Genomic DNA, 13,646 nt, shown 5'->3' with positions numbered 1-13,646 from the left:
ATTCAAAACAAAACAGGGTGGAGAGAGATCTTGCAATGGGAATGTGTCACAGAGCCGGTGGCTCTGCACTAGTCTTGGGAAGGAGGGTGGCTGGCAGGTGTTTAATTAGGAGGTGTCACACATTTGCAGTATGGCCTGAGATGGCTGGAGATAGGAATAGGTGAGGGAGTAGCAGAAAGTAGCTGGATGGGGAATAGGGAGCAGGGAACCCAAAGTTAAAGGGAACCCAAAAGGGGCGGAGTCATGTTAGAACTTTGAGAGTCAGGACATAAGTGTTTTACATTTAATTTAATGCGAAAGGACAGTGGCATTTGATGAAGGGCCTGAAGCAGTGGACAGAGCAGTGAGAGGAAGGTGAGCTATGATGTGACATGCTATTGGCCCTCCGATCCAGGGGCGGGGTGGGGGGGGACAGGGATGGGTGTTTCTCTGGGTTGCTGGTAGGGGTTATGTGCATTTTACATCTTGAGGAGGAAGACAATAAAGGGGAGCTTGTGCATCTCAGTCTGCTGCTCCTTTGCCTTGGAAAATCACCCTGCAAGAAGTCAAACACCTAATGACTGATTTGGTCCTTGGGTTTGGGGGATGGGAAGAGGGGTTAGCAAGTCTGAAAATTTTGACTCCTTTAAAATAAGCAAACAAAGAAACCCTCTAGTCCTGGTCTCTTTGAAGCCTGGAATTGCTCCTGGGGTTCTCAATAGACAGCGTGCTAGTTTTCAATCCAGGGGATTGTTTGTAACAAACACATTTAGAAGAATTATACTAGAAGTTGGCAGCTAATGGCCACCATAATTTTTTCCTTCAGCTGAAACAGTGGCCTACAGTGTGCGGACATATAGCCCGAGATAGGTGGAGGTGTTGTAGCTACCTTGGCAGATCCGGCTAGGAGTTCCCTAGCATCTGGCCAGCAGTGCTCAGAATGCTGCGACTCACCACCTGGACTGATTTGTATCTTGTAGCCCAAGTTGCTTTGCCCCTTTCTTTTCTTTTCCCCTCCCCCCCCCGACTCCTGCATATTTCACTTGTTTGCTCTCCGTCCTACAGCCTCACCTGGCGGTTGGAAGCAATGACTACTACATCTCCGTGTACTCGGTGGAAAAGCGGATCAGATAACAGCAGTCTCATCGGAGAAAGGGAGAGTCCCAGCGGGCAGGGCCATGTCTCCCCTGTCATGTATATAGAGAAATGATCGACTTGAATGTTTAGTGTTGGCTGCTGCAACCCATAACTTGAACATTTTTTTTTCTTCTGACTCAGCTACTGATGATTTGGAGAGGTGGGAAGAGAGACATTCTTCTATTTTCTTTTCAGCCAGAACCTCTAAAAACTACAGAAAAGGAACATTTATTTTTTGTTTTCAATGGTTGCTTCTGTTACAAACATGGTTCCAAGGCTCCGAAGGACTGGATGAGACGATACCTTTGTGAGGGGCTTTTTATTTCCGTCTTTGTTCCTTTGTTTCGTGGGGGTCTAGGTAACTTAAGGAATGAAGTCAGGACTCGCCTACAGCTCCATGTTTTCTCACCCTACCAAGTGACCCCTCTACCTGTTACCTACCCTGTGCCAAAGAGCAACCCCTCGGGCAGGCAACAGGATCCCAGCTGGCCGCCTGCAGAATATCACACCCGGTCTTGAGCAATCTGTGTGTAACCGAGAGAAGGGAGACGGGAAATCATCTGCGGGGCTCGCTGGCCTCCCTCTCTGGTGTTCCTTGTCCAGTGGAAGTATGGACAGAGCGAGCGGACGAGCGGGCATGGCAGCAGGAGGAAGAGGGAAGGGGGGCGGAGGGGAGGAGAGCAGTAGTAGTGTGGAACACTGACAGGCCATAAAGCTCTGCATCCAGATGGAGGAGAAACAAGAAAATGAGCAACATCCTCGGTGCCCTAAGGAAATTGGATTGTCATTGATGTAACTACTCTCTGTTCATGGGCACGTACCTATGTCAGTGCAGGTGAGTGGAGTGAGAGACTTTGTCTTATTCACTCCATTGTTTCAGGAGTCGCTGTCCCTTTGCCCACAGCACGTGAGATGTCCTGACAACTGCACAGACAGAGAGAGGGCTCGTTCTACCCCTGCCTTAAACCCTAGGCTTTCATTTTGTTCAGAAGGGCTAATATTCTGCTAGCTAATGGACGTGACTGTATACACCCAGCTGTGTACATGTGCATTTGCATGCACCTTGGTCTATATGCATCCGGGCATATTTGTATGTGTCTGTATGAACCCAGGCAGATACGCATTGCATTGGCATGTCCTTGTGTCCACACATCTGGGCATCCACGTGTATGTTCTGATTACAAGAGAATCACTGCCGTCCTGGAGGGAGAGGGGCCAACAACAGATCATTCTGCCTGGCGCAAGACCACCTTGTCCCCAATCTCTAGGGAAAGCTGATCCCCTCTCTCACGTCGGTAATGAAGATTCCTGTCCCTTGGAATCCATAATGTGTCTCGAGATTGATTTGGGGAAGGAGGTGGCAAAGCTGAAGGGAGCATTTCCCCAATAAAGTACTGTCTCGATGTGAATCAGCTGGGCGGGAAGAACAAAACCCTGTAAAGTAACAGTGATGATGCTAAGCTATCCAAATCTAGGAAAACTCTCTCCATTCTGGTTCTGGCATCACCGTTACTCACAGGCCAGTAGAGGTGCCTAAGTCAATGACAGTAGTGTTAATGAGAAAAGAAATGAACAACATTGTTGCTGCTTTTTGTTGTGGGCAGTAGCTTCACCTCCCCCACTGAACTCAGCTGGGGATGGCTGACCTTGCCAGATCATTTTGCTTCCAGAGATGCTCATTCAGCATTCACGCAGCCTGAATGCAGCCAGGCAATGCCATGGCATCAGAATCAACCAGGATCCTATCGTGCTCTGCCATTAAGAGTCAAATAGTAAAACGCCGCTGTCTGCAAATCTCAAAGTATTCCTGTTGCAAGGTGGCTTGAGCTGTGGGGACTGAGGCAGGTACCCCAGCTGGGGCACTTTCCCCACGCGCAAGCACAACTGCAGTCTTCTCTACCCTCCGGTGATCTACGGGCCGCCTCGCAGGATGCTGAGTCGAAAACTGTGGAAGGAAATCTGGAGGAGCTGCTGTTTTACCTAACACTCTGTGTTTTTCTAATATGTGGACTACCAAAAGTTAGTGATGGGCTAAAAAAAAAAAATTGCCTCTCTTGGTGGCCCATTGAGCTGCTGTTATACACAGATTTACTTGTTGCAGTGGTACCAGTCTCGCCCCTCTGATTACCATGCCTGTCCCTCTGCGCATGGCTCTGAGCTCAGGGAATGGCCAAGGCCAGGTGTGCTGGCCAGCATTGAGGCAGAGGTTGGGATTTGCAGATAACTGACTAACGTGCACTATTTACAAACACCAGAGATTTTTAACCTCAATCAGTGGATTTGTGTAAAGAACAAGCGATACCTGGCAAAATGCAAAGGTGCATTGTGGGAAGCTGCTTTGTCTTCATACCAGCGTTCCCTGAGCGCCCTCCCAGCCTGTGCAGCCAGGAGTAGGGTTTTTAACTGACTCAGCCTGTTGAGTTTGCATCTAAGCGTGGGCGGGTCTGGGCTCTGTCTGCACAGGGCTGATGCAAAAATTCAATCATGAAGTTTAACCAAGGCTCTGGAGAGCATCCGACCTAAAAGTTCACTTCTCTCTATTTATTTTACAAAAATAAAAAAGATATTAAAAAAAATAAACTCCCAGATTGTATTGTGAGAGTAAAATAAATACAAACAATAAATGGTTAATAAAATATAAATGCAGAAACAGCCTCTGGTCAGGTCGTTTTATTGTAACGAATGGGAGGAGTTAGTGTTGCCTAGTCTTGAGAGCAGGAAAAAGGGCTGTGTAGGGTGGGGGGGGGGGGGAATCATAAAAATGTAGGACTGGAAGGGACCTCAATATGCCATCTAGTCCAGTCCCTGCACTGAGGCAGGATTAAGTATTATCTAGATCATCCCTGACAGGTGTTTGTCTAACCTGTTGTTCAAAATCTCCAATGATGGAGAACCCATAACCTCCCTGGGTAATTTGTTCCAGTGCTTAACCACCCTGACAGTTAAAGTTTTTCCTAATGTCCAACCTAAATCTCCCTTGCTGCAAGTTAAGCCCATTACTTCTTGTCCTGTCCTCAATGGTTAAGGAGAACAATATATCACTCTCCTCTTTATAACAACTTTTTACGTACACCTCTACCCCAATATAACGCTGTCCTCGGGAGCCAAAAAATCTTACCACGTTATAGGTGAAACTGCATTATATCAAACTTGCTTTGATCCACCGGAGTGCGCAGCTCTGTCTCCCCAGAGCGCTGCTTTACCGCATTATATCCGAATTCGTGTTATATCAGGTTGCATTATATCAGGGTAGAGGTGTACTTGAAGACTATTATCATGTCCCACCTCAGCCTTCTCTTCTCCAGAGTAAAAAAACAAAAAACAAAAAACCATTTTTTTAATCTTTCCTCGTAGGTCATATTTTCCTAGATCTTTTATCATTTGAGTTGCTCTCCTCTGGACTTTCTCCAGTTTGTCCACATCTTTCCTGAAGTGTAGTGCCCAGAACTGGACACAGTACTCCAGCTGGGGCCTTATCAGTACTGACGAAAGTGGGAGAATTACTTCTCATGTCTTTCTTATGACACTTCTGCTAATACATCCCAGAATGACGTTCACTTTTTTTTTTTTTTGCAACATTTAGTTTTATTTAGTTTGTGATCCACTATAGCCCCCAAATCCTTTTCTAGAGTACTCCCTAGGCAGTCATTTGCCATTTTGTATTTGTGCAATAGATTATTCCTTCCTAAGTGGTAGTACATTGCATTTCTGCATATTGAGTTTCATCCTATGTGATTCAGACCATTTCTCCATTTTCTCAAGATCATTTTGGATTCTAATCCTATCCTCCAAAGTGCTTGCAACCCCTCCCAGCTTGATATCATCTGCAAACTTTATAAGGGTACTCTCTATGCCATTATCCAAATCATTTATGAAGATATTGAATAGTACCAGACCCAGGACAGATCCGTGCGGGACCTCTTTCAATCTGCCCTTTCGGCTTGATTTTGAACTGTTGATAACTACTCTTCAAGTATGGTTTTCCAGCCAGTTGTGCACCCACCTTTATAGTAAGTTCATCTAAGCTATATTTCTGTAGTTTGTTCATGAGTCGGTCTTGTGAGACCGTATAAAAGCCTTACTAAACTCGAGATAGATGACATCTGCTTCTCCCACCCACCCATAAGGCTTGTTTACCCAGTCAAAGAAGGGTGCTAGGTTGGTTTGACATGATTTGTTCTTAACAAATCTATGTGGACTGTTACTTGTCACCTTATTTTCTTCTAGCTGCTTACAGATAGATGGATTATTTACTCCATTATCTTTCACGGTACCAAAGTTAAACCGACTTGTTGATAATTCCCTGGGTTGTCTTTATTCCCGTTTTTATAGATGAGTACTATATTTGCCCTTTTCAAGTCCTCTGGGATCTCTCCCATCCTCTGAGTTCTCAAAGATAATTGCTAATGGCTCAGAGTTCTCTTAAGCCAGTTCCTTAAGTATTCTAGGATGTATTTAATCAGCCCCTAACTTGTCATCTACCATTTAACTTGTCTAAATAATTCTCTGCTTGTTTGTTTCCTGTTTTTGCCTCTCACTCAGGTCCTACCCCGTTTACACTGATGTTCACTATGTTAGTTGTCTGATCACTGCTACCTGAAGCTGAAACAAAAAAGGCATTTAATACTTCAGCCATTGCTGTGCCTTCTGTTGTCTTTCCCTCCTCATTGAGTAATGGGCCTATCCTGTCCCGTGTCTTCCTCTTACTTCTCATCTATTGGTGGAATGTTTTCTTGTTACTCTTTATATCCCTACCTAGTTTAACCTCATTTTGTGCCCTGGCCTTTCTAATTTTGGCCCTACATGCAGGTCAGTGAAGAATTCCTGGGTAAGCCAGGGTGGCCTCTGACCACACTTCCTATCTTTCTGGCTTCTAGTTCTGATTCTGCCAATGACTTGCTATGTGACCATGGACAAGTCATTCTGTGCCTCAGTTTTCCCATCTGCTAAATGGGCACGATTCTGCTTTTTGAGATCACAGGTGAAAGGCCCTTGTCATTTGCACTTGTACTATTTCTAATCGTTTCCCCATGAGCATGTAAGAAGGAGCCAACAACCCCGTGCTTCAGTGCACTTGGGGTTCTCTGTGGGGAAGAGTGTGGCACTGTTGTTGAGTTGTTTTTGATCGGGATACGTTAGGCTTTAGCATTCGTCAGTCAATAGTGGCAGGCTCATCGCAATATGGGGCAAGGCCTAAGAGCTCCAGCAGGAGGGAGGGAATGGGAGCATCTGTGGGGTGCCGTTGGGGATGTGACGGGATCTTTGACAGAGGGAAAGGAAGAAGGGAGGCCCTGCAGCTTTCATAGCTTTTCCCTGTGGAACTGTGGCACCCTAAAGGGGTTACTCCCAAGGAACTGGGTACAGGCTGGGGCATAGACCAGACCCTGTGAATCCATGACAGAGCTCTTCCTGGAAGCATTCACCTAACAATAGTGATGGGAGACTCCACCTCCACTACTAGGTCCCTCCCATGTGGAGTCCCACAAGGAACAATTTTCTCTCTGGTCCTGTTCAACATCGATATGCAGCCACTAGCGAACGGGTCAAACTATATGGACTCAGGTGCCAGCAATATGCAGATGACACAGTTCTACCGATCCTTCAGCACATGCCCCATACCACTGCCACCACGATGGCCCAGTGCCTGGATGAGATCAGCTCATGGGTGAAGAGCAGCTGGCTGGAGCTGAAGCTGAGCAAGGCTGAGGTGATGCTGGTGGGAAGAGGACAGCATTGTGAGGAGCCGTGGTGCAGTCTCCTTTGGTTGAAGGTTCACACACACACACACACACAGAGCTGATCAATTCAGTCCATAGGGGAGGAGGCTCGTGCATGCCCCACTGACTCTGAGCTCTCACATTATAGCAGCCTCCATGAGTAAGGCTGCGTGTCTGTCATGGAAGTCACGGATTCTGTGGCTGTCCGTGACCTCCATGACTTCTGCAGCAGCCAGTGCGGCTGGCTCCGGGGCTGCCTGAGCACTTGGGCAGCCCCTGAGCCAGCAGCAGTTTGGGTGTGGGAGGGGTCTCAGGGCTGGGGCAGAGGGTTGGGTACAGGGCGGTGCTTACCTCAGAAGCAGCCGGCATGTTCCTGCAGCTCCTGGGCGGAGGGGCCGGGGAGCTCTGCACGCTGCCCGTGCCTGCAGGCACCACCCCTGCAGCTCGTGGCATGGGCAGCGCGTGGCGCCCCCCTGGCCTTCCCTCCCCCAAGGACATGCCGGCCGCTTCCGGGGAGCTGTGCGGAGACAGGTAGGGAACCTACCAGCCCCACCAACCCTCCCCCCCAGCACCAGCGGGGGTCCTGGGCCACGTGCCACTACATGGTCGTCCCCCCCCAGCACCCACAGCACCTCCGGACTGCCCCCCCCAGAACACCCGTGGCCTCCTGCCCCAAGTTTTAGTTAGGGGTATATAGTACAAATCATGGATAGGTTGTGGGCCATGAATTTTTGTTAACTGACCGTAGCCTGTCCATGACTTTTACTGAAAATACTGGTGACTAAAATGTAGCCTTATCCATGAGTAATGTTTACTGCCATATCTGGTTAGTTAGGAGACTCTACCCCATCCTGATGAACAAAGGTCTGCCATCATCCTCTCTTGGCTGGATTACAGCACCACAAATATACCTGGTACAGAAACAGCACAAGCTACCACGTGTTCATCACACCTGTCCTGCACCCCTTATACTGACTCTCCATTGAATATCGACTCAAGTTCATGGTCTCAGGCCTTATCTTCACAGCGTTCCACAGCCTGGGCCCAAGGTATCTAAAAGATCGACTAAAGCTCTTGGAGGAAGACCACGGTCGACGACTTCATTCCTCTGGCACAATGGAACTTTCTACAATAAGGGTAAAGCTCATCTATGCAGGAGACGGAGCTTTCCCCGGGACCAGCCCAAGACAGACTGAACTCTCCCAGGGCCTGAGGACCATCATAAACCTCACCACCTTCTGCTCTGAGGGCAAGGTACGTTCCTTTGACTTTGCCTTGTCTAACATGGCGGGGGGGGGGTGTCCAAAGCAAGACATTCCACTGCACGCACATCTCCTGCCAGGGAGAGGATGAGAGAACAAACCTGTGACAGATGTTAGTCGTGTTGCTTAATTCACAGCTGGAAGGCACTCGGATACTACAGTGATGAGCGCAGTATAAGAAATGCTATAGACTAGATGGGGCTAGAACGGATTGGTTGACAGGCTCATGTGGGAGCATTCCTCTACCTGCAGGGTGGCTCACCATGACACAGGTGTCTGAGTGGAAGGCTGAAAGGGACATCTCAGAGCACATCCTGTCCCAGAAAGGTGAACCTTTTTCCCTTGGCAGTGTCAAAAGAAGCCCTTCCTGTTGCAGTCAGAGCTTGGAGGTTCCTTTTGCTGAGAGAGATTGGGTGATTAGATCTCTATCAGCTTATCCCCTGAAACAGCTTCTCGAGAGGCTTTTGTTAGAGTGGGGGTGGGGAATAAATCCCCCGAGTCTGGTAGCTTTGGCAGGGCAGACAGTTCGGATAAACGGCTGTAATGTTTTACTCTGCATGATCTGGCATGGCAAGGTGCCGCCTGCAAGCCTCTCATCTAACTGGGACCTTTCTGTGTGGAGGAAGCTTGTCAGCAGAGTGTGGGAAAACAAAGGGTCTCTGTGAGATACAGCAGCAATAAGAAATAACTTAAGCAGCTGCAGACGGCTATTGAAGATGAATCGACAGTGTGGTTAGCTGGTGAAAACCGCGTTACTATAGTAACCCCAAAGGTGCACTGTCTGTTGTGTGTTCTAATCAACTGCAGTGACTATACTACATTATTGTTTGTTTAAACAAAGAGTGTTCACAGCCATAACATCCGCTGTGCGGTGTGCACTCACTGGAGAGGTGACAGCCTGCCCAGGAGCTACTGGCTTTCATCTTGCTGAGAATGTAGTTCCCATGAAAACGAGGGACTGGATAATGCTGGCCAGGGGTGAGCATAACATGGGCAGTCACGGATATGCGCCCAGGAACATAGCTCTGCTGATGCCCCTCAATCCTGATCTGCAGCCCCCTGTTATTCCAGCCCGGTGCTCCCCACACGCACAGAGTTCTGCCCCTCAATCCTGATCTGCAGCCCCCTGTTATTCCAGCCCTGTGCTCCCCACACGCACAGAGTTCTGCCCCTCACTCCTGATCTGCAGCCCCCTGCTGTTCTACTCCCAGTTCTCTCTTGCGCAGAGGCTGCCACTGATGCAGAAATCAGCCAAAACTGTTAGTTTTGGTGGCATGGACAAATGTGAACAAACTCATTTGCTCTTGTGACTTCAGTCAGAATCTGCTTTTGTTTTACCAAACCTGGCTTTGTGTCTGTAGCTTCCCAGAGTGCAGACCTTGTTTTGTGTTGTTTAGCATGTGATGGGTCTCTTTAACTCAAGAGTTCATTGGTAACAACTAAAATAACTCTTTGAATTGTTGGAAGGCCTCTACGTATTGGAGTCCACGTACAAGTTGTGATGCTTTTGTGGAGCACCAATGCCTGTGCGTGTCCTTGTTTAACACCCTGCCTGCAGCGGGAGAGTCTTGGCATCAGCTCAGTGCAACACGGGCCTTTCAGCCACTCAAATGCTCTCCTCAAGCCTCTGCCAGTCCTAGCCTTGCCTGGCAGGTTAACATTAGGTGCCCCCCTTGAAGAGCATTCCTCTGCAGTGTCCAGCCCCGTCACTGTATACTTGCAGACATTACCAAGTCTGCTGTCTCCAACGAGACAGTGCACACATCAACCTGTTAGATCAGCTGAGGATGAACCCCTTTCTTAGTATAACAGCTCTGAGATGAATTTCTACTACAATAAGGATAAGTTTCTTGATGAAGAACAGAGATTTAAGTGATAATGTTTTCGCCCCTCAGCTCATAGAGAGCTGAGAAGCAAGGATAATAGAAACAGAAAATGGTTACAAATAAAACAAAAGTATAATTTTCTATATACTAGTGACTACAACTTAGGCTACAATCCTTGTCTAAGGCAGTTTTCTCGCCTAACGCCTCCTCTCAGCACCACAAGCCACCCACCCCTTGGGCCGGAATCCAGCTCTCCTGGATGCAAAGAGTGTTGATCTCTCTGTTCCCTCAGAGATGGCTAACTACAATGTCTTTTCCCCTCTTCTGATAGTCCAGTAACCCTTGGGCGTGTGACCCCAGACAACGTTCCTCTCCCCCACTGATTGGTCTTCGGGGGGGGACGATGCTGTCTTTCCTATGTTGTTCTAATTCTTCTATCACTCAGCTTCACCTTTGCATCAATGTGCAAATATTCTCCTTGTTTTGGTTCAGCCTGCTCCATTTACATTCGAGACACAGGCCGACAAGCCACTCAACTTTCCTTTGTCTCAGACAAACTTGTTTGCCAGCTGTGCCTTGTTTCATGGCTTGAGCATGTTTTCAGTGTATACCTACAACTTTTTCATTGTTATCCACACAAACACCCCACAATGATTATGATGACCATTATGATATACGTTTTCATTTGATACCTTATATAACATTCTTTATAGCTAAATACCATGCTACCATGGCAGCAATGTGTTAGATATAGTGAGTTTGTCAGGTCTGATGAGTTGCTGAGGGAGTAGTGACCCACCAGTGGGGCTCCCTGTCACACAAGTACGACATGGACCCTTTAACATTTTATGATAGAGGCGAGTTTGGTGTGAAGAAAGGATGGAGAGGAGCTGTCCAAGGTCCTGATCCACAGTCACTTTCCCTTTGTGTGCCTGACTCCAATCCCTCTGTGAGTCAGTCTTGCTGCTGCTTGTGAGTGGCACTCTCCTGCTCTGAGCAAATAAACTGAATTGAAAACAAAGCAAACGCTGCTGTCCTGATTGCACAGGAGAATTCAGCCCCCACCCCCACCCCGTTGCCTTGGGTTTTCATTACCCCACCTTATCTATCTGGTGTGTCACTCCCTCCTTTAAAGTAAGCATCTGACACTTGAAAAATCCAACTGTTTCATGTCCATCTAAGTAGACCTGCTGCAATTCAAAGAAGAGGGGTTGGTTGTAATTCCTGAGTTAAACATCTCCCACAGAATACACACTGATTGTTAAAATATTTGTTGACGGATACCTGTTAGTATGATCTCCACAGGAGGAGTATGAATTGCCTCACAAGGGAAGTTGCCATCCAACTGATATTTCCTGGCAGGACCTGCAGTCTGGAGACATAAGCTAGCACTGGGTGTGGAGGATCCATTTGAATGCAGGGACTTTCAAAGCTGTAGTAAGGTATGTCCTTTGCCTTTTTTTGCCCCAGATCCCTAAATGGCCCCCTCAAGGATTGAACTCACAACCCTGGGTTTAGCAGGCCAATGCTCAAACCACTGAGCTATCCCTACCCCCAGTGTTTTAATTAGTAACCAAACAAGTGTTTAAAGTAATCAAACTTGTCTCACAGCCAATATAAAAGTCTCTGGTTATAACATCGAGGAGTCCTTGTGGCACCTTAGAGACTAACAAATGTATTTGGGCATAAGCTTTCATGGGCTAGAACCCACTTCATCAGATGCATGGAGTGGAAAATACAGTAGCACAGGTAACTGTACATAGTACATGAAAAGATGGGAGCTGCCTTACCAAGTGGAGGGTCAGTGCTAACGAGACAATTCAATTAAAGTGGAAGTGGGCTATTCTCAACAGTAGAATACCAAGGGTGGAAACGCCATCAGGGGCTCGTTCACCTGCACATCTACCAATGTGGTGTATGCCATCATATGCCAGCAATGCCCCTCTGCCATGTACACTGGCCAAACCGGACAGTCTCTACGCAAAAGAATAAATGGACACAAATCAGACATCAAGAATTATAACATTCAAAAACCAGTTGGAGAACACTTCAATCTCCCTTGACACACAATAACAGACTTAAAAGTGGCAATTCTTCAACAACAAAAACTTCAAAAACAGACTCCAACGAGAAACTGCAGAACTGGAATTAATTTGCAAACTGGACACCATTAAATTAGGCCTGAATAAAGACTGGGAATGGATGGGTCACGACAAAACCTAATTTCCCCATACTGTTACTCATACCTTCCTGCCAACTGTTTGAAATGCGCCACCCTGATTACATTGCCCTCATTACCACTACAAAAGTGATTTTTCCTCCCTTGGTATTCTACTGTTGAGAATAGCCCACTTCCACTTTAACTGAATTGTCTCGTTAGCATTGACCCCCCTACTTGGTAAGGCAACGCCCATCTTTTTACGTGCTATATATTTATACCTGCCTGCTGTATTTTCCACTCCATGCATCTGATGAAGTGGGTTCTAGCCCACGAAAGCTTATGCCCAAATACATTTGTTAGTCACTAAGGTGCCACAAGGACTCCTCGTTGTTTTTGCTGATACAGGCTAACATGGCTACCACTGTGAAACCCGGTTATAACGTGTGTTTTAAATGGACTGAGGGTCATGCCCTACATGATCCAGCTAACAGACAGGTTGTTTCTTTTCAAATTACTCTTCTGTATTGGGTTTTAGACCCTTTAAACAACGGGTTAGTGATTTGCTGTTCCCTGTAATTCATTACAGTGATTCGAATCTCTGATTACATTCTAGCCCTTGTGTTTTGCCTCCTCCTGGTGGTTTGTCTCAGCCTCAGTAACCTCTCAGTATGATTTGCCTGTGTGAATCCAGGGCTGTGGGAGCACTGTCTGGGTCACACAACAGGATTAAACCCTGTGATGTTGCCAGTTGCTGAACAATATGTAACATCTGGTTGTAATCTAGAAACACTGGAGCTTTCAGCAGTTGGAAGCCAGAGTCTGCTGTGATTTTCTTTGCCGTTTAGTTTTATCTGTAGAGATTGATTCTCCTCCTGCCCCCCTGGCCCTGGGTTCAACCCAGCCAACAATTTTTGCAGGTGCAGTGTTTGGTTTGTTGAATTGTGACAGCAAATATTGATCTGCAGGCACAGTTTCACATTTGTGTCCCCAATGTGGGATTGGGGAGAAGGCACAAAAATGGAAGCATGATTATTCAAGGAGGAAATTGCCCTCACAAAGCCCAGGTGGTTTTAGGGAAGCCAGGGCCTTCATTTGACAACTTCTAATTGTTTCATGGAGCGTTGGTCACCTGACAGGGTCCCATTTCACAGACAAGTCCTCTAAAATAACAGTATTTGAACCTCGGCTGCTGAAGGGTGGATTTGTAATGAATTGAGGTGGTTTCACTGAAGGGTGACATAGCAGCTGCAGGTTTGTTGTCCATGGATTGGCTTGACTGAGAGTAAATTGCTCTTAAACTGTGCTGAGTAAGAACTCACACCCTATTTGTCTCAGGGGATTTTAAGGCCCCTCCTCTCCTACCACCAGACATTCCCAAGCCCGTTGCTATCTTCTCTTCTCTTTAGCCTGTCTTGGTATCAGAGAGAGGGGGCAGGCAGGTTACCCAAGAATAGCTCAATTTTGAGGAGAGAATATACACGCTCTGAGAAGGCCAGGTATCACTGTGCCTCAGTGGGTCACAGCTGAGAATACCAAATTCAGGACAAACTGCTGAGAAATAGGG

The 13,646-nt window shown here is 47.1% G+C and overlaps 1 protein-coding gene across 2 annotated transcripts in view; it reads left to right on the top strand.

Moving 5' to 3' along the window:
- The window catches only part of RPTOR (regulatory associated protein of MTOR complex 1), a 289,467-nt gene extending 285,715 nt beyond the window's left edge, over nt 1-3,752 (top strand). For both annotated transcript variants that reach the window (XM_034789588.1, XM_034789587.1), the window contains one exon: nt 1,045-3,752. In XM_034789588.1, the coding sequence (XP_034645479.1) occupies nt 1,045-1,113 (69 nt within the window). In that variant the 3' untranslated portion in view covers nt 1,114-3,752. The remainder of the gene's footprint in view (nt 1-1,044) is intronic.
- Nucleotides 3,753-13,646: the final 9,894 nt, after the last annotated feature.

Source organism: Trachemys scripta, chromosome 14 (assembly GCF_013100865.1).
Source record: "Trachemys scripta elegans isolate TJP31775 chromosome 14, CAS_Tse_1.0, whole genome shotgun sequence".
In the NCBI taxonomy this organism is placed as follows: Eukaryota; Metazoa; Chordata; order Testudines; family Emydidae; genus Trachemys; species Trachemys scripta.
This window is presented reverse-complemented; position numbering and strand designations above follow the sequence as displayed.